General features: G+C 37.7%; 1 protein-coding gene across 11 annotated transcripts in view; it reads left to right on the forward strand.

Moving 5' to 3' along the window:
- FKTN (fukutin) overlaps positions 1–7,394 on the forward strand; it is a 73,321-nt gene extending 65,927 nt beyond the window's left edge. For 4 of the 11 annotated variants that reach the window (XM_074197579.1, XM_074197580.1, XM_074197577.1 and 1 more), the window contains exon 10: positions 5,295–7,389. In XM_074197579.1, coding sequence (XP_074053680.1) covers positions 5,295–5,508 — 214 coding nt within the window. In that variant the 3' untranslated portion in view covers positions 5,509–7,389. Of the gene's footprint in view, positions 1–4,445; positions 4,646–5,294 lie in introns of all 11 variants that reach the window. The other 7 variants (XM_074197576.1, XM_074197585.1, XM_074197581.1 and 4 more) reach the window with 4 other exon arrangements.
- The last annotated feature ends 13,487 nt before the right edge of the window (positions 7,395–20,881 follow it).

A 20,881-nucleotide genomic window follows, 5' to 3' on the forward strand; every position in this document is an offset into this window, starting at 1 on the left:
AAATGTAAATTTAGGCCAAAAGCTTAACCTCTGCCTAAATATTAGGAATTTTTCTAACTGGGACCTTGGAGCAATTGTAATAGAACTTGAAATTTTATCCAAAATGAACTTCCTTAGGCTGAATAGGAAGAAGCCTATGGGAGATCTCCTTGCTTGCAAGCTGTTTTCCACACTTTGAAACTAAACTTCTATTTGATCTCTGACTCTCCTGACACTTGGGGCATGATTTTGCTCCTAGGCTTAAAACAAATTAGTTATTGCATGAGTTGGACTAAATGACTGAGATGCTGAGATTCTTGTCCTACCTGAGACTACTCTCAAGTGTCCTATAATTCAGCCTTGTCCCCAACTTTATGGCTTGCAGCTCTTTGAAGTCCAGGAAGGAGAAGTAAAAACATCATGTAAGTTAGTTCCTCTAGAGGAATAGAGCTGAAGGTAATGATGCCAACTCCCTCAGGGCCCTTGGCTCAGTTCTACTTTCATGCCCCATCACTACAGAGCTGGGTTTTTCTGGGCTTCTCCAGATTTGGTTTCGTAGGCGACCCTCCCCCGCCCCCCCCAATACTACCAGCTGTGAAGCTAAAAAAAACAAACAAATTTTGGTAATTTACTTAAATGAGCATCCTTTTAAATTAACTTTTCTGCAATAGTCCTATATTTCCACTTTGTTTTTAAGTTTGTGTTTTCCAACACAACATAATGGATCATTTCTTAGGTCTTCATTTTGTCTGTCAATTACTCATGTGAAGCTGGTACACAATTAAAAGAACTTTGAATGCATAAGATGTTCTTGCTACATGTGCATACAATACACAGAAATGATAACTACATTGCATAAAGAAGTTTTTTTTACTAAAAGAGAGGTTTTTCCCAAGAATTAGTAACTTTCTCGCATTTTTATGTTTTTTCAAAGCATACACACATGTTGAATCTGATCTTCACAGGAATCCTATGAAAAGCATAAAATATATATGATTATAACTCCATGAAGAGGAAGAAACTGAAGCAAACCCCAAGATCACAAAGTGAATCAGTGGTAGATCTGGGACTAAATAACATGGATCTCCCAACTAAGCTTGATCTAGTTTCTTGCAATTAAACAGATTTATCCTTTTGTACCTTTTCTGTCATACCTTAAACTTACTAGCAGATATAGTGTAAAGAAAGAGCTGCAAAATATAGCTTAAAGCCAGATTGTGAAGGACCTTAATTGTCAGTATTAAGAGATCACATTTTATTTGGTAGGGCTTTAGGAAGCAATTGGAAATATTTGCATTAGGAAAATTAATCTGGCAGCAGAGTGATGGATACAGTTGAGGGAAAAGAGAGTGGGATAAAACTATTGTGATAGTCTCAGTCTCAGTTTCAGTAATGAGTATATGTCAATGGAATGGAAAGAAGTGATCAAATGCAAATAAAAGATGAAGATAAAATGAACACTATTTGGCAACTGATTTTTATATGGTAAGTATAGGAGAAGGAAAAGTAAAAGTGACCAAGATTTGGAGTCTAGGTTACTGGGAGAATGGGGAAGCCATTGGCCAAACTAGGAAAGTCAGTATTAGGGATAGGTGTTTGGAGAACAATAATTATTTTGAATAGTAAGTGAACACCCAAGACTTAAATGGGCTGGCACATTCTCAGGGTCTCTTCTCTTGGGCTTTTGGAAATGTAGGCCTGAAGTCTCAGGAGGGAGTTGGAGGCTAGAGACATATGTAGAGAGGTGTTTCTTTGATATTATACCTATGGTATAATGAAGGCCTCAAAGAAGACAGTAGATAAGAGAAAAAACCGGAATGCCGTAATCTGAATTGATTAGTCCATTTTTTGAATACATATTTCTAATGATAAACTTCATGCTATTTCCTCTGTCTTCTCTCACTTTCTTCTGTTCTTCTTACTTCGTAACTTTGTGATCTGGCTTCCTACTTCACTGCTCAGTCAAAATTGCTCTGTAGAATCTAAAGTTATCAGTGATCTTTTAATTGCCAAATCTAGGGACCTTTTTTTTTAATCTTCTTTACATCTTTGCATCAATTGACATTTAACTTCTCTAGAATATTTTCTTACGTGGGTTTTTTGTGGAACTACTTACTTTTGGTTCTTCTCTCACCTCTCTGCTTATTCTTCAGTCTCCTTTGCTGGATTATTATCCAAATCATGCTACTTGACTGTGAGTTGTCCTTAAGGAACTGCCCTGAGCCCTTTTGTCTACTCTGTACTCTCTTGGTAACCTGTTCAATTCCTATAGGTTCAATTATCTCTATGTAACTGAATCTCAGATAGTCTTTCTCCTGAGCTCAAATCCTACATCACCAACTTTATAATGGATATTTCAAACTAGCTATTCTATAGTCATCTCACACTCAACATGTCCAAAATTGAAGTTATTATCTTTTCCCATAAGCTCACCCCTTTTTCAAAATTTCCCATTTCTTTTGAGGAAAACTCTTATCTTTCCCATTTATCCATGTTCACAGCCTCAATGCTTTACTTTCTTCGAACATATCCAATCAAATGCCAAGTCTTATTGAATTCACAAATCCATGTTATCTCTTATATTTGTCTTTTTTATCCATTCTTCCAACCATCCTGATTCAGAATCTTAATACTTCTTCTCTGGACTATTGCCTCCTAATTGCTCTCTCCTCTTTAATGCATTCTCTATATATCTGCCAACATGTTATCAAAACACAAGTCTGGAGGCGGCTAGGTGGTGCAGTGGATAGAGCACTGGCCCTGGAGTCAGGAGTACCTGGGTTCAAATCCGGTCTCAGACACTTAATAATTACCTAGCTGTGTGGCCTTGGGCAAGCCACTTAACCCCATTTGTCTTACAAAAAAACCTAAAAAAAAAAAAACTAGTCTGACCTCATCATTCCCCTGCTTAGTAAATTCCAGTAGTTCTCTGTTACTTCTAGAGTCAAATACCAGCATATATCTTCTGATTCCATAAGACTTTTTCTACCTCATTACATGAGACTTTCTTAGTGGTATTTATCTAATTTATCTAAACTGGCCTTCTTGCTGTTTCTTAAACTTGACATAGCACTCCTCCCTTGTCCATGCTTTTTCATCAGCTATTTCCCATGCATTCCCTTCCCACTACCTTTTGGGATACCTAACATCTTCTGAGGCTTCAACCATGTGCCACCTCCTACAGGAAACCTTTCCTGATCTCCATAGTTGTTAGTGTTCTTTCCTTCCTCAAATTGTCACTTATATACTGTATAAATGTTATGTGTGCCTAATTAATGGACTGTGAGCTCTTTGGGGGCAAAGACTTTTTTTTTAATTTGCATCTAGAGTACCTCATATATAGTTGATGTTTAACAAGTGCTTGTTGGTTTAAATTGGATCAGTTAACAATAATTACAACATTTTAATATGCTAAAAACAATTGCTTATGTACAACCTTTATCAGATTTTTCATTGCCATAGGGAAGAGGGTGGGTAGTAGGAAAATGTGGAACTCATAAGCTCGCAAATGGATGAAGGTTGAAAAGTACCTTTGCTTGTAATTTGAAAAAAGTAAAATAAAATAATTGAAGAAAAATAATTATTTCATATTAATGATTAGTTTGCCCTTTCTGTTAAAGAGTCCAAATTTTCCATTTGCTGAATATCATTGAAATTTTTTTTCTGGAGAGAAACACTGTCAAAAACTCACTTTTAGGAAGGAGCTAAGTGACTCAGCCCTGGAGTCTGGAGGACCTGAATTCAAATCTATCCTCAGACACTTGATTCTTACTAAATGTGTGATCTTGGGCAAATCACTTAACCCCATTGCTTTACAAAAAACAAAAATAAAAAATTCACAAAAAAGCTTATTTTTACATGGAATAAATTCTTGAGCTGGGTTTTCAGTTATTTTCAAGAATTGTTCATCAGCTTTAAAAATTGACATTTAATTGTTTTTATCAGTTCCTTATTTCTCAAAAGACTGCATTATTTCAGCTATATGGGGTCTGTGGTTTTTTTTCTGTCCTTCAGTTGTTTTATGAGACTTTGAAGGTCAACACAGAAAATGAAAACTTCCAGATTCTGCCTGATTTCCATTTAGTAGTATCAACTTGATAGGATGGAGCAGAACAGGTGGCTGTTGTCCTGACAAACAAAATGAGCCCCATGCACTAAATGTGAGTTCACAGAGCTAAACTGGAAGCAACAAAAGGGGATTCAGCCCAGAATCTTATTCCAGAGCAGCTGTTGTTGGCTATGGCTTCTTGTTTTCAGACCCCAGCTGGGCTTGTCCATTAGTTGTCTGCACCCACAAAGACAAGGACTCCTTGCTTTCTGGAGAACACTTGATACTCTTGTCTCCATGTTTGACTTCATGTGCATCTTTGTCAAAAGGATGCAGAAATGCTGAAATGCTTAATTATATGTCATTTGATTATAGGATTACATTTTGGTGCCTGTTTTTATTTTCTTGTTGCCCACAGGGAAAAAAATCCACTGCAGTTTTAAAGACTTATAACCTTGGGCTGCTAGGTGACTCAGTGAATAAATTGCTTGCCCAGGAAGACATGAATTCAATTCGACCTTGGACACTTGTTAACTGTGTGACTCTGAGCAAGTCACTTAACCTCTGTTTATCTTAATCCACTGGAGACTGAAATAGCAAACCAATCTAGTATCTTCGGTAAGACACTAGACAATATGGTCCACAGGGTCATGAACAGTCAGATGTGACTAAACAACAATCTTGTGCTATTACCATTCATAGCTTTTAAGCAGTTTTTTTTAAAATATGTGAACTTAGATGGCCTGTGGCAGTTTTCAGTAACCTACCTGCTCCAAGTCTTTTTCAAAGTTGTCCATTTGGTGAAATCACACCCAGGATGGTGCAGTCAGTTTAGCTGGTTTGGATTAATGGTCATCTACAGCTGTTTAGGGAAAAATTATAAAATCTGCACAGAGCATTTTCCCAAATACTAGATTCAATTCAACACACATTTATTAAGTGCTGATGATTTGCAAGATGTAGTGCTGCCTTAGTATCAGAGTTCCAAAGACAAAAACAAAGGTGGTAGAGGATGGTGCTAAAACTCACACTTGAAGTGCCTCTGACCAGAGGGAATAAGCAGTGGGTAGCTTGTTCTACATTATAGAGCTCCTAAATTGAGATGAAAAAAAAAAAAGATTAATCAGTCTACATGAGAGGTAAAAATCCTTGTATTTTTTAGTTTCTCTTGTAGATTGGGTAATTAACCATTAAGAAAAATTTTTCACTCTTCAAGTTTAATATCTGAAAAATTAATGTTTTCTCCTTTAATCCTGTTTTGTCATAGATACCTGTTTCCTAAATTTACATTGTGTTGGGCTGAATTTGTAGAAATAAAGGTCCGTGTGCCCTGTGAGACTATCAACTACGTTGAAGCCAACTATGGCAAGACCTGGATGATTCCTGTGAAAACCTGGGACTGGAAGAGCTCTCCACCTAATGTGCAGCCCAATGGGATCTGGCCTGTGGCGGAATGGGATGATGTTATTCAATTATACTAAGCCATTGAACTTGCCAAACAAGATATTTCTCCTTGTCAAAGGAAGTTCTACAATTTAATATTTTTGTTATAAAAATTAATTGGGTTTTTGTCAAATATTCTTTCTTAAATAGAGAAAAAAAGATTCAAATGAACAAAAATCTCCAGCTAACTTGGTGTCTCTTATCAGATCATTAGATTTATTCTTTAAGACTAAAGGATCAGGAATAGTTATCAGAAAGTCAGGGTTTTAGGTATTAGAGAAAAAGTAATAAACACTGGACAGCAATATTTCAGGAACAGTGTGATATGAGACCTATTCAGACTCTCAGAGAAGTGAAGAGCTTGTTTCCTAGCCTAGTAAATTAGGCTTCTTCATAGATGCCTAGATGTTTTTAAAACCTTAGGTGCTTTATGGTGAATATCATTAGTGAAAATAATACAGGAATGTCATCTCTATTCCCCAACAAAAAGGGAGATCAGATTACTATGGCTTTGACTGAAAATAGGTGCATGTTATCCACAAAATTGTTTACTTAGTTTATTCTCTAACTTTCTAAATGATAGAAACTTAAGTACTATTATTTATATTTCTAAAAACTATAGTCAGTTTAGTGCTGATAATCCTCAAAACCACTTTCATTTTTAAGTACACCCTTCCATCTAGCTGTTACTGTTTCTTACAATTCTGAAGTCCAATTCATTTACAATTGAAAGTGTATCCATTCACTAGTAAATCAGTCCCTTTCTCCTCCTTCTCTGAGTTTAGTCATTTTCTAGCTTTCAGGTAAGATCTAAGTTTCCCTTCCCTCTTAACCATTTTTAGATGGTTTTTCTGTTTGTTGTCATATATTATGCATCTTTGAGGAGGAACTTGCCACTTTAATGCCAGTCATCTAGATGTCCAGGTCCTAGTTTTTCCCCCATTCATTTTCTCCTCATGATGCCTTGACAACCCTTCTTCCATTCCCAGAATGTCTCATTGGGTCCTTTATTCCTGGAGCTAACTTTCCTGATCTAAATCCATACTTGACCAAAACCAGAAATAATATGAAATTTGAGTGCCAGAGGTTCTTTATGACTAAGTTGTTTTAATTATTTAGACTTTTTTGTTAGTGATAGTGGTTTTTAAATTCAAAATCTGTGTTAATGTTCCATTGATACACATAGTTGAAAACTGATATTTCAACTTGTATCCTCAAACCAATTTTTACATTCCTTACATTAGCTTCATAGCCTTATCCTTGCCTTCTTCACAAATAATTGGCAGGTAGGTATGTGGGTATAAAAGAATCAGGAGAGGGAGAGGATAAAGAGGAGATCCCCTTTACATTCTCCCCCTTCCTAATGCATTCATTTTTACCTAGACAAGCTAAGGTACAGTCAGAATACAATGCAAGCCTGAAATTCCAATTTAATAGTATTTTCCTGAGTGAGTCAGAAGAAGTAATTCATTTGGTAGAGCTTTTGGAAAAGGACCAGCCTTAAGTAGAAAGCATGAGTTTTCAGGAGGTGGTCCATTTTTGCTTTGCTTATATCTATTTTTCAGAGGCTGATTAATATTTAATTACATTTTCATTTTCTGACATCCCCACAACCAAAAGATTACAGTTTCAGCCATATAGTGAAATACCATCCTGTCATTTAGGTGGCCCAGTATTTCCCTAATAGAACCGGATAAAAAGTGAAATGTTGAAATACAGACACATTTTCAGGATAAAGTAAAGTTTTTAACCATGTACAGAATTCAGTGTTTATTTGACTAATTTTATCATAAAGTCTGAATATTCTGTTTTATTAATGAATTTGTTGTTTATTTCTACTGAATACATTTATTATATTGTCTTTTGGACAAAATTTTAATATATTGTTGTGTTGGATGATGAATAAAAAAATTTTCCAATATCTTAAAATTTTCAGGAGTTTCATGTTTTGCTGTTTCATTATTAAATCTTGTTGAAAACTGAGATATTTGACAACTAAAAAGTACCAAGGAGATGGCAACAGTTGACATTCAAAGTAAATACTAATCAAGTCCCAAGACTGAAGATGTTCGTCAGGGTGATGAAGATGATCTGATATATCTAGTTTGATCCTTTTAGTAGCCTAGTCAGCAGATAATTTAGGTTTCTTTATCCCCATTTTAGAGATCAGCACAGTGTGGTTAAGTGGTCTGCCCAGGGCCATCCAGGAAGGAAGAAGCAGACCAGAATTCGAACCAGTGTCTTCTGACTAGATCAGGGTCCTTTACATCACACCACAGCTTCTTGAATGAGTCTTAGCTTTCCTTAAGCTTTACAAATATTCTGAATACAGCATGAAGTGTTGATGTCCCCAGAAACTTACTAAACTCTTATTCCAACCCCTTTCCAGTTAGTTTTATAAGAGTATTTTCCCTGCATGTCCACTTGAGAAAAGGATAGGTAGTATGGACAAGAATTTACTACTCTTGGCCGGTAAAAAAAAAAAAAAAAGTCGGAGGAGACCCTGGAGGGTCTGGTGTCAGATGTCTTGATATCAAATGCAGACCCTTGTGCTTACTACCAATGTAATCTCTTGGGCCTATTTCCTCTATTGTAAGAGGGAGAGGGTTGCAATAAATGGGAACCAATGACTTCAAGGGTTAAAGTCTTAATGTGTGGCTTGAATTTAAGTGAGGCCCAGTTGTACCAAGTTGTCTGCTTCACGCTCTCCCAGTCATCCAAGGCCAGTGGCAAGACAAAGGTGGAAACGTGGCCCCAGGCAGTAGATAATCTTGACCTCTTCAAAGTCTGATGAAACTCCAGAGCTCTGCAAATTCAGCCCCCTCAGCCACTGGAACAAACTGCTCCCATCTAACTTATCTGCCAGGGCAACTCTTCCCGTTTTGGGGGGTAGATATCCCCCTAACTAATCCCATATACTCTCAATCTGAAATACTTTTACTTTTGAGCCACAGATGAGACAATCACTTCTACAAACACTTCAGGATCTCAGTCTTATGCAATTATACAAACAGGTCAGATAACCATTATGGCAAAAATGTGTGTTGTGTGTGAAACCCCTCTAAAAGCCTCATCAAATGACCTGCTTACTTCGAGTAACACTAGATTACAGAATTACATTCTAGAAAATATGTACAAAATTTTAAAATAATCATATTTAATCTATTAAGTTTCAAAAGAATAAAAACCATTCTGCCTTTTAGAGTTTTTCTGATGTTCAATTTCTTATGAAAATGGTTTTTAAGTCTTAAAGTTTAGGACTTATGCTCTACTATGGTCTGGTTCTAGTGAATAAATGTGAGAATCAGTGTATTGTCATAGAAAGCATACTTTGGCCCCAGGAGTCAGAAAACCTGGGCTAACTTTTTGACAATTCATTGGACAATTCACTTAATCTCTGAGTGAGTTGTTTTTATTACTAAAAGTTCCTTTGCATAACAATTTGTCACTTAGGCATCTCTATCGGTTCCAAGATCGGAAGTCACAGACTTTATCAGATCATGGAATTTAAAAGTGGAAATACCTATGGAGACCAACTTTCAATTTTACTGATGGGGAGGCAGAGACCAAAAGGAGTGAGTAGACTTGCTTCAAGTCACACAGGCTGACTAATTGCATGGGATATGAGAATGAAATTCAGTGATAGTTTTAATTTTATAAAATAAGGAAATGTTGCCCCTGTAGTTTTATTTTTAAACCTGCAACATTCTTGAAACTTTTTTTTTCAGTTAATAACTGATAATTCCCTAGGATTTTCTGAGTAAAACACTATGTCATCAGCAAAGAGATAGTTTTATCTCCTGTTTACTTTCACACTTTCAAATTCTTCCTTGTCACTTATTGCTATTGTTATCATTCCTAGATCCTTCTTGTCTCTTATTGCTATTGTTATCATTTCTAGAGTAGCCTTCCTTGCTGTCTTCCTCTATTTATTAGGAAAGTTTGCTTTCTGGTCTTAATTTTTACAGCATCTTTGTGAGGTGTATAAGGAAATAATCATCTTTATTCTCATTTTTGAAAAGGGAAACATAAGAGATTAGTGACTTGCACAGGAAAGAAGTGGAAATACATCTGAGCTTTCCACAAAACACCAAATAGATTCAGCAATTGCATCACGTGGAATCCTAGTGAGGAAATCCAGAACAAATCACAGTGATTCATATGACTAACTCAGCTGAAAAGAGGGTGACAGAGAAGTCTGGGGGTGGGGTTGGGCCAGAACTTGCCAAGAATACTTTGCACCCCATACCCCAGCACCTAGGGAGAACTGCATCAGGACAAAAGGAGGTCCCAGCTCCATACCAGACTCTGCTAGACCTATACTATAATACTTGATCGGGGCAGAGGTGAACTAGAAGCTTTGTCCTGCTCTCCAGCTCCAAGTCACAGATCCAGGGTGGATTGGAGAGGAGACCTTCACACTGGGACATCCTGGATAAGAGGGCCCTGGCCATGGAGGAAGGAAGTTTGAGAGCCAAAAAGCTAGCAAACCTTTGTGGTTCGGCCCCTCAGTGCCGAGCAGGGAGGAGTAAGAGAAGGCTGGGAAGGTGAGAAGGTGGATTTTGGCAGAATCAAGCAAATGAAAAATCAAAATAACAAAGAAATGATAGAGTTAAGAATAAAATATTGGTCCTAAGGTTCTTCATTATGTGTATTCCCCATGATTGTTTATCTTTATCTCAAAGTTGTTGTAACATTCTTTTTCTGGTAGAATTCATAGGATGCAATAGAGATGTGCTATTAGGGCCATGCTGATTATTTCTCTGTCTCTCTCTCTCTCTCTCTCTCTCTCTCTCTCTCTCTCTCTCTCTCTCTCTCTCTCTCTCTCTCTCTCTCTCTCTCTTTCAAAAAAGGGAGCCAAATGTAGCTGGGTAAATTTCTGAAAATCCTTCAAATTAAAATCAGCTCTTCAATTCCAAAAGCCTCTATTAATCACTGACTAATAACCTATTGTGGTTGATGTTAGAAATTATATATATATATTACATCACCACCTGGCTGCCTGGCACTAGCTGCCTGCTGGCCATTTCAATCCAAATGTCCTATGATTAGCTCAAACTCACAAGATTCAAAATGGAAATAAAATAGAAACTCCTCTGATTGACCCTTCGTGTTTGACTCCATCCTTATCTTTGAGACTTTTCATATTATTCTCTCTCATATGCTAAACATCATACGAATGGCCTACTTGCTACTCCCCTTAATGATATTCCATCTCTTGCCCTGTCTTTACATAGTGTGGGGGTTTTCCCCCTTTCTATTATTCCTTCCTTCCTCATCCCTGTTGGAAGCCCTAGTTTTCATTCCCTTCAAAACTCAGCTCGAGTTTTGTCTCCTGCAAGAGGCTTTTCTTAATTTCTTAATTTTTCTTAATTTCTCCAGTTTTTAGTGTTGTCCCCTCTCATTTCAAATACACACGCAATGTATATACTCATATATGTAATATGTATATATAATATGTATTTAAATATACACACATATAAATGTGTGTATATATTTATATACCACTTTTTTGACAAGCATTTATCAAATAGCTATTAAAAGCCAGTTGTTAGGTCCTAGGGATAGAAATAGAAAAGTAGAAGTCTCTGTCTTATATCCTTCTTGGGGGAAGGGGAGCACTGCAGATACAACATACTCACAGATAAATATAGGATATTTCCAATATGAATGTACAGTAATCTGAATGAGACAATAATAACTTGAGGAGATTCATTGAAATGTAAGTTCCTGGAGATAAGGGCTACTTTCATTTATTTTCTGTCTCTGGCATCTAGAATAATATTTTGAAGTTTGTAAGTACTTAATGATAATGATAATGATCATGTTTGTACTTTGTTCTGCAAGAAGACCATGACATCAGAGAGGTGTTTCAAGATAAACAAGAGAATTGGATTTCCTTGAGGGAGTGCTGAACTAGGCACCAGCTTCACTTTCTCCTCCAGAGTCCTCTGGGTCCAATGGCCAGATGTGAATCAGGACAACTGGAGATGGCCCTGGATGTGAGGCAATCAGGATGAAGTGACTTGTCCAAGGTCACACAGCTAGGAAGTATCAAGTAAGTACCACATTTGGTCCTTCTGACTCCAGGACTGGTACTCTCTACCCACTGCATCACCTAGATGTCCCGGTACTTAATAAATGCTTGGTGAATTGTAATAAATTGAATTCAGTTTGATTTATTCAATTTATTTATTGAATTAAATTGAAATGCAGTGCTTTGAAATCTCAATGAACCATTTAAGTTTAACAACCTAAAAAAAAACAAAGATTTTCCTCTAAATGGAGAAATAAATTATATATATATATATATATACACACACACATTATATGTGTGTATGTGTACACATGCATATGTTTTTATATCTGTGTTTACATACATACATACATATTGTTTCTGCTCACAGACATTCCTACTACTTATGCCTGTACTAAACAGTAAATTGGGTTTTATCTTGGTTTTTTATTCTGGCTTTTAATCTTTCACAACAGAATAGCTACATTTCCTTTCTCACATCTAGTATTGGGATTAAAAATAATTTCTTCCTTGTTTCACTAATTTTTTCATGATGGAACCTTTTATATTGAAGTCATTTATCATTTTGGTACTTATGATGTGAGGTGCTGATACAAATCTAATTTTTTCCACACTGCTATTCAGTTTTTCAGCAGTTTTTGTTGGTGAGTCCTTACCTCAGCCACTGAGGTTTTTGAGTTTATATTATGCTAGGACACAAGTCAGTTGGTTGTATCATCTATTCTGTTCCACTGATTAACTTCTCTTTTTTAACCAGTATCAAGTTATTTTAATGATTGCTCCTTTATAGTATAATTTGGTACTTCTGGGGTCCCTTTCCTCCCACTTTTCCCCATTATTTTCTTTAAGATTCTTGATCCTTTGTTCCTCCAGATGAATTTCATTATGATTTTTTCTAGTTCTATAAAATAATCCTTTGAGAATTTGATTGATGTGTCAATTAGTAGATTAATTTACATAGCATTAGTTATTATTTTAATTATATTAGGGTTTGTCTTCTCATTAGAAGTGAATATTCTTTGAATAATTTAGGGTTATCTTTATGTTTGTACATAGTATTTTAAAGTTGTATTCATGTACATACTACTTTTTCTAGAATATGGCCACTGAAGGAAAAGAAAGAGAGGAAGAAAGGTGGAACATGGAAAAGTGTTTTGAGGATAGGAGGATTTTGAATATGTTTGTAACAAGAGGAGAAAGTTAAAGATATAGGGAGAGAATAAAGATGAGAGGAATCAATAGGGGAAATCATAGAAAATTGGAAGGCTTAAATGGAAAGGTTGGAACTGGGCCACTTTATTCTTGGGGGAATAGGAAGATTGGTTTTTAGGTATGGAAGGAGTGAGGATGAGCTCACAACAGGTAGAGTTTTCACTCAAATAGGAAGATAAAGTATTTGCTTAGAGAAGGAAATGGGGCTCAAGGATAGATAGGTTTAGAATAGTCATCGTGGGGAGTATGAGACAATAAAAAGCTGAATAAAAACTTGTCAGAGTTTTCCAAGAAATTTTGAATGAGATGTATGAGAGAAGTTAGAATCCCCATGTCTCCTCAAAAACAAGAACAATAAGAAGCATCAAGGAGGAAAAAATTGACTAAGTAAAAAAGAAAGCCAAAATGAAAAGCAACGCTAAAGAAAAGGGAACAAATGTATTAAATTTCTACTATGTATCAGGCTTTACAAATATTAACTTCATTTACTGATGAAAATGAAAACAAAAATAGTCTTAACAGCATCAAATCATTGATCAACTAAAAAAAACAGTCAGAATGTTTATGAATTATTGAAGAATTCAAAAAAAAACCATGCAGAATCAAACCCTAAATAGAATTGGAAGATAGGTCAAAATGCCACATCTCAGCATCATTAACAACATTCCAGAAATTAAAGAATCTAAATAACACATTCCAGGAAATCCTCTAGAAAACTTTGAAGAATTAACAAAAAACCAATCAATTTGAATAGCCCATAGGATGCTGACAAAGAAAAACCTAAAATTCAAGTTTCCTAGACACTTTGTCAAATATTCACATTGATTTGTCTCCATTCATTTAAGAATTATCTTTTCTGATGAAGATTGCAATCCATTCATACCTATTCATCTGAGACCCTCCTCCAAGTCCTAAAATTTACTTCATAGGATCCTCCCTTCCATGTCATCTACCCTCCCACCATCTACCTGTCATCCTTTGCTCTCACTATGTGACCCCACCCTCCATTTTCTCATGTAATTCTTGAATGACTTTCTTTACTTCTATACTTCAGAATTACTCATGGTTATGTTTACAGCCCTCTTATTCCCACCAAAACAAGACTCTTTTCATTGCTGTCTTTGGAAACCTTGGTATTCCATATTTCTTTCATATATAAATGCCAATAAAATGTTTGTAGTGAAAAGATGGGTCTTTGTTGTTTGGGAATTTTGAAGTAAATAAAAAATGTTTTGTAATTTCCTGAAAGTAACACAACCTGTCTTCCTCCATTGGGACTGAACCCAAGTCATTGGTCCTTCTGTATTGTTTTCCCCAGATAACACATACTATTGGATATGTCAATAAATAACAATCAATAAACATTAAGTGTCAGACACTATATTAAGGACAGAGAATACAAATATGAAAAAAAAGACAGTTTATAATCTAATGGGGGAACAATATTATAAATGGAAACCCAGGCAGGAGCCTGGCAAAGAAGTTGAAGAATAGTTACTCCAGGTGGGAAATGGGAAGTCTGTCCTGAGTCCCCTCCTTAAATGGAGGTTTCAGAGTTCCTGGCTCAACCCTCCAAAGGGTTAGAAGGGATAGTGATGAAGTTTGAGTACTACAACTGATTTGATCTTTCAAGATGATGTTGTTCTGTCATTTATAGCTGTGTCTGACATGCCTGGGGTCATAGAGCTAGTAGGTGTTTGAGGCAGGATTTGAATTCTGTTTTTCATGATTCCAGGTTCATCATTTTATCGGTTTCCCAAAGATGTGGATCCCCAGAGAAGTAAAAAAGTCACATAACCAGTTGGGATATGAGTTCCAGAGTATCCATTCAGATGATATTGAAACCTGGTGAGAGGGTTTAGATTTTTTTTTTTTAGATTATATTTTTTGGTTTTACTTTCCTTAAATTTTACTTTACATAAATCCAAATAATCTTTCCTATGTGAATGGACAGGCATTCAAGTTCCATCTCTCCTACTATTAGGGTGATTTTCATTAAAGTTCTCTGGATCTCAGTTCTCATCTGAAAAGTGAGGAGGTTGTAACACCTGACTGAATCCTGGGTGGATGAGAGTCATGCAAGATGACCTAAGGTTTCATCCAGCTCTAAATCTATAATGCCAAGACCTATTTTCTTCCCTCTTTTCAAATCATACCTTTCAATGTAATGACCTGAGCTACAAGAGGTAATTTTTAGTGGCAAATGAGGTTTCTGGCATAAGGCAGACAAAGTTCCCTTTATAGAATTTCCATCCCAGTAAAGAGAATGGCTGTATATTCTTCTGGCTGCTTTCCCACTCTAACCATATGCCCCCCTGGAACCTTCAAAATGCTAATTTCATTTTAGGGGATGGAAAAACTCAAAAGATTTAGAGAATCTCAAAATCTATGTCTTTGAATTAGGATTTGTGAATGGGAAATGATGAGGGGCAGGGCACCAGACACATATGTGCTCTGGGTCCTGCTCCTTGTCCCTGTGATGCCCCTGCAACAAACTCTCTCATCTACCACAGCCTGGTTCCCTGACATGCCTCCCATTTCATTTAGGATATAGGATTTAAAGCTGTAAGGGACCTTGGGGGGTCCTCTCCCCACAACCCAGAAGCAGGTGCTGTCTCTGGGTAACTAGGAAGTAAAGGAGCTTTATTGGGAGTCAGAGCTGGGGTGGAGGAGTGGGAGGTGATGAGGGCTGATAAGCCGGAGCTCCAGCACCCTATTTGACTTTATTGGGGTTGGAAGGCAATGAATTAGCTTTTGACAACTGGAGCTGTTCTTATCAGTCCCAGGCAGATTGTCAGGAAGCTTTATCATCAGGTCCAGTGAGTTAGATTTACCTTTTTACTGATGAGTTGGAGTCTCAGGATTCCAGCCCAGCTCCTCTACCTTCTTCACACCCACCAATCTCTCCTCCATCTGCAGGGGCCTCAGTTTCACTGACTAAAATGGAGAATCTCTAATTCTCAGATTGATGAGGCTCCAGTCCTGAATTTTCCTCCACTTTGGTTCAATTGCTCAGTTGCCTGGCTCCCGGCAGTCCCCCTTCACTTGTCTCCCCTCCCCTTCTTCTTGACCCTTTCAGTGGGTGCCCAGCAATGTTTCTGAATAGGACTAACAAATAAAAGCCACTCCAGGCACTTCTGTCTACAGCTCTCAAGCTCTTGGTCAACATTTGCTCTTGGAGCTCCCTCTATTCTCGTTCCCAGCCCTGGATTCATTGATGGGAGGGGGAGTAGGATGTGTGGGTACACACCAGAGGGAGACCCAATGCAGGGTCAGAAGAGAGATTTATGGTGTGAAAAATACCTGCTGCTCTCACGATGCTTTCCTTGTCTTTTTCTGACATTTTCCTCTTTCCTCCCGAGAAAACTGTTTGCTTTGGAGAATGGATGGTTGATAAACAAGGGAGGCTTCACAAGCCACAAAAGCAAGGAGGCCAAGAGAGAGGGGCCCAGAGAGGGAGGAGGAGGAGGCAGGTGTTTTGGGGTCCAAGTTAAATATTGAGAGTAGTTGGGAGCTGGGGGGGGGGGGAGAAAAGACCACAAAATTTACAGCCACGTTGATGGGACTTTTTTGAGGCAGCAGAAGGAGCTCTATCTAGATTTGGAGTAAGAAAACCTGGGTTTGAGTCTTGACAGCCATTTACTAGCTATGTGGCACCGACCACTGACTTCAGACCAATTTTCTCTGTAGTCTCTTGGGCACCTGGCTGTTGTGTCTGGGTTGAACTTCATGGAACAAGATACCTTTCTCAGCATAGACTCATCTCTTCCAGACTCACTACCACTATGCTGTTAACTCAGTGACATCACCTCCCTCTGTCTTCTCTCTCCTCTGATTGGAGGACTGAAGGGTGGAAACTGCCTTTCTTTTTATTCATTATATCCTCAGGGCTTAATACAGCTCCTGATACATAGTGACATGATCTCATGCTTAATGACACTTAATAAATGTTTATTGGATTGCATTGGAGCTACAAAAAGAAGACATTTGGAGTAGAGGATCTCCAAGGTGAATGCTAGCCCTAATGACCAAAACCTCAATAGAGAGACATCTGAGCTCTTTGGAAATGGGAAAGGGGACCCAAATAAGCATGTGGGGGTGATCAGATTCCATCTCAAACCCCCAATTTTCGATAGGGAACCCAGCTCCTAGCACATTACTACAGACAAAGAGATGGTGGAGAGTGGTGTGAAATCCTTTGCAGACAAATGCGAAAGTATTTATTATTTAAGTATTTCTTTAGGTATTCTATATCTTATTCCCCCCCCAGACCATAATGTCCTAGAAAACCCAGAATCATTTTATAGCTGGACCATCCATAATGAGAATAACCTACAAATTGGAATCACAGCTCCTGGTATGAGTCCCTAAGCTCTGACTTGATGTATGATCTTGGACAAGTCATTTCCTTTCCGTGGGTCTCACCTTCCTTTAGTTTAACTAGATGGGAGGGAAAGAGAATTTATAAAGCACCTACTCTTGCTAGGCATTGTGCTAAATTTTACAAACATTGTCTCATTTGATCCTCACAATAACTCATAACCCTGGGAACTAGTAGGTGTAATTATGGTCCTCATTTTGCAGTTGAGGAAACTGAGGCAAACAAAGGTCCATTTTTCTAGGATCACACAACTAATGTGAGATGAGATTTGAATTCAAGTCTCTTCTGACTCCAGATGCAACACTGTCTCCATTGTATCCCAAGCTGCCTCCATGACTTCTTAAATTCTTTATGTGAGAATCAATCTGAGTCTAACTTTAAGTGAAACAAGAGACACGCTATTGCTTCCCGAAACTTGGCTTTAATTATGGAATAGAATCTAATTGGTTTAGGGAACCATTCATACCTTCTACTACCACTACTTCCTTCTTCATGTCTGCTCTTCTTTATCTCTCTCTCTCTCTCTCTCTCTCTCTCTCTCTCTCTCTCTCTCTCTCTCTCTCTCTCTCTCTTACAACCAATGGGTCAAGTCTTGCTGATTCTGCTTCCCTCACAACATCTCTCCCATTCATCCCCTTCTCACTCACACAATTACCTACTTCAAGTCCATCATTATCTCTCACCTGGACTGTTACAATAGCCACAGCCTCCTAACTAGAGTCTTTGCTTTTGGTCTATCCCTTTTCCAAATCATCCTTGACAACAATTGTTAAATTGTCGCTGCCCAGAAATTTGTGACTATATCACTTGCCTATTCAAGAATCTTCATGGGGGCCCAAACAAAACAAACCTCTTAGCATAGTTTTTCAAGTCCTCTACAATCTAGCTTTCATCTGCCTTTCCAATCTTATTGTGTTTCCCTTTACAACTCTCTATTCCTGGTAAACTGGTCTACTTGTTATTCTTCATATACATCATTTTCCAAAAACAAGACTCTCCACCGTTTGGCTCCCAGCATTCTCTCTGGCTGTCATCCATGCATAGACATTTTTTCCTTCCATTCTGACTGCTGACCTCCCTCACTTCTTTTAAGTTCCAACTAAAATCCTACCTTCTATAGGAAACCTTCCTCAACCTTTCTTAATTCCAATGCCTTCCCTCTGTTATTTCCTATTTATCACATGTGTGTGTGTGTGTGTGTGTGTTTGCACATTGTCTCCCCCATTACATCATAAATTCCATGACAGAAGGGATTGTCTAAGCTCTGTGGGTACAAAAAGAATCAAAAGACAGTCTCTTTCCTCAAATAATTTATGATCTAATGGGGGAGACAATTTGCAAACACACAAATACACAATTATGGCACATCATGGTGCTTAATAAATGTATATTGATTGAGTGATTGTTCCTTTGCATAAGATGGTCTCTATAACTAGAATGAACTCCATCTTTAGCTTTCCTACCCTTCGAATTCCTAGTTTTCTTTAGACATAACTCAAACATGATGTGGTGATATATCCATGCTGCCAGGGAGACTGAGAATGGTGAGTCTCTTGAGAGTTTGGAGTTCTGGTCTTTAGTGGGATGTTCCAATTGAACATGTACACTGAGTTCTCAGAATTAATATGATGAACAGAATCAGCAGATCATCAGATTGCCTTTGGAAGGGCAAATCCTACTCTGATCAGAAATGGATCAGATCACAGCTCTCAAGAGACCCACCAGCAATCACTGGAGATTTTTAGCAAGGTCAGATCTGTACAGAAGTACAATTGGAAAGTGGCAGTGGATAAAATGAAGATTTACATTGTTAAGGCTGGAAGACAAAGTAGATTATTAGGCAGCTAAGTGGCCCAATAATTATAGTGCTGGGCCTGGAGTCAGAACAACCTGAGTGCATATATGACTTTTGGATGCTTATTTGCTGTGTAACTCTAGGCTAGTCACTAAACTTTTTTTCTTTTTAGAAAGATTTTATTTATTTTAATTTTACAAATTTTCCCCTAATCTTGCTTCCATCCCCCCCCAGATTTATAACACACGTAATAAATAGGAAATAAGAGAGGGAAGACATTGGAATTAAGAAAGGTTGAAGAAGGTTTCATATAGAAGGTAGGGTTTTAGTTGGAACTTAAACTGGTATACATTGATCTAAGTTGAATGTGATGAGAGAGAAATCATATCCTAAAGAAGAAAAATAAAGTATGAGGTAGCAAAATTACATAATAAGATAACTTTCTTTTTTAAACTAAAGGTAATAGTATTTGGTCTTTGTTTAAACTCCATAATTCTTTCTCTGGATACAGATTCTGGTATTCTCCATTGCAGAAGCCCCCAAATTGAAGTCACTTAACTTCTAACTGCCTCAGTTTCCTCAACCATGAAATGGAAATAGTAACAGTTCCAATTCCCAGCATCTTTGTGAGGCTTACATGAGATAATTTTTGTAAAAACACTTATCACAGTGTGGTGTATAGTAAGTAGGTTCTTGATAGATTATAGATTATTATTACATTTCCTTTCTTCCCTCCCTCCCTCCCTCCCTTCTTCCTTCCTTCCTTCCTTCCTTCCTTCCTTCCTTCCTTCCTTCCTTCCTTCCTTCCTTCCTTCCTTCCTTCCTTCCTTCCTTCCTTCCTTCCTTCTTCCTTCTCCAGATAGGTAGTACTATGCATCTATGCTAGCATGGTGACTACAGGAATAGAGAGATGAACAAATAATAGCATCTCCATTTTACAGTGAGAAAACTGAAACCAAAAGAGGTTTGTTTAAGTGACTCAAAGTTACACTGTGGTAGTAGAAGAGAAAGAGCCTTAGAGATCTATAGATTCAGCCTAGAGTTTGTGCAGGGGAGTGATGGCAGTAATGCCAGAATGCAAAGAAGTAAACAGATATTGTTATTATTAGAATGTGAGCTCCATAAGAGCAGGTACTGCCTTGATTTTCTATTTTTGTCCCCAAAGCCTAAAACCTTACATGGTACGTGGTAGGCATTTTACAAATAAATGCTTTTTCATTAATTCATTCCTTCAAAGAACTGATTGGAGAGGTGTTTTGGAGATAGGATTGACTGTGTTCAACAGCTAAAGGTGAGGGATTAGGAGGGTATCAAAGATATCACCAAGGTTTAAAACACTAGAGAAAGAATGAATGGTGCTGCTGCTGATTAAAAGTGAAATTAGAAGAATGATGGGGTCTGGAAGTAAAGATAATTGGTTCATTTGGGACGTGGTGAGTTTGAGATCCTGGAGGCACAGCCAGGTGGAGATGTCCTGTAGGCATTTAGAGATTTGTCTGTGGAGCTCAGGGGATAGGTCAGGACTGGAGATATCGATTTGGGGGTCATCTGCATAGAGGTGGTAACTGAAGTCATAGGAGTGAAGTTTGCCAAGGAATAGTGTAGTGTGTTCTCAGACCTTTTAAGAAACTGATGAGCTCTCCTGATATCACTAACTGGTTCAGCTTTCATTTTGGGTCTTCTCATGCCTAATCCAGACAGATCAATTAAAAACTGCAGAGCTAGGAAACAGTCATTGGTAAAAGCTGAATTCTTTCCTCCCCTTCAGACCAGGAGCTATTCACCCTTCCCTTGCCTCCTCCTAGAGTAGCCAGAGCCTTGCAGGTGCAAACTCTCCAGGGGGTGGTGAGAGCAATGAATAGTAAGGTCTTTAGCTCAAGCACACTGAGGCTGTTTAGCGACCATTGGATAATCCCCCCCTTAATCGGATTATGTAAATTCCTACTTCAACACCCTTTCCTCTTTACAATAATTCTCCCTTTCCCC

The sequence above is a fragment of the Macrotis lagotis genome, chromosome 8 (assembly GCF_037893015.1).
Source record: "Macrotis lagotis isolate mMagLag1 chromosome 8, bilby.v1.9.chrom.fasta, whole genome shotgun sequence".
Lineage (NCBI taxonomy): Eukaryota > Metazoa > Chordata > Mammalia > Peramelemorphia > Peramelidae > Macrotis > Macrotis lagotis.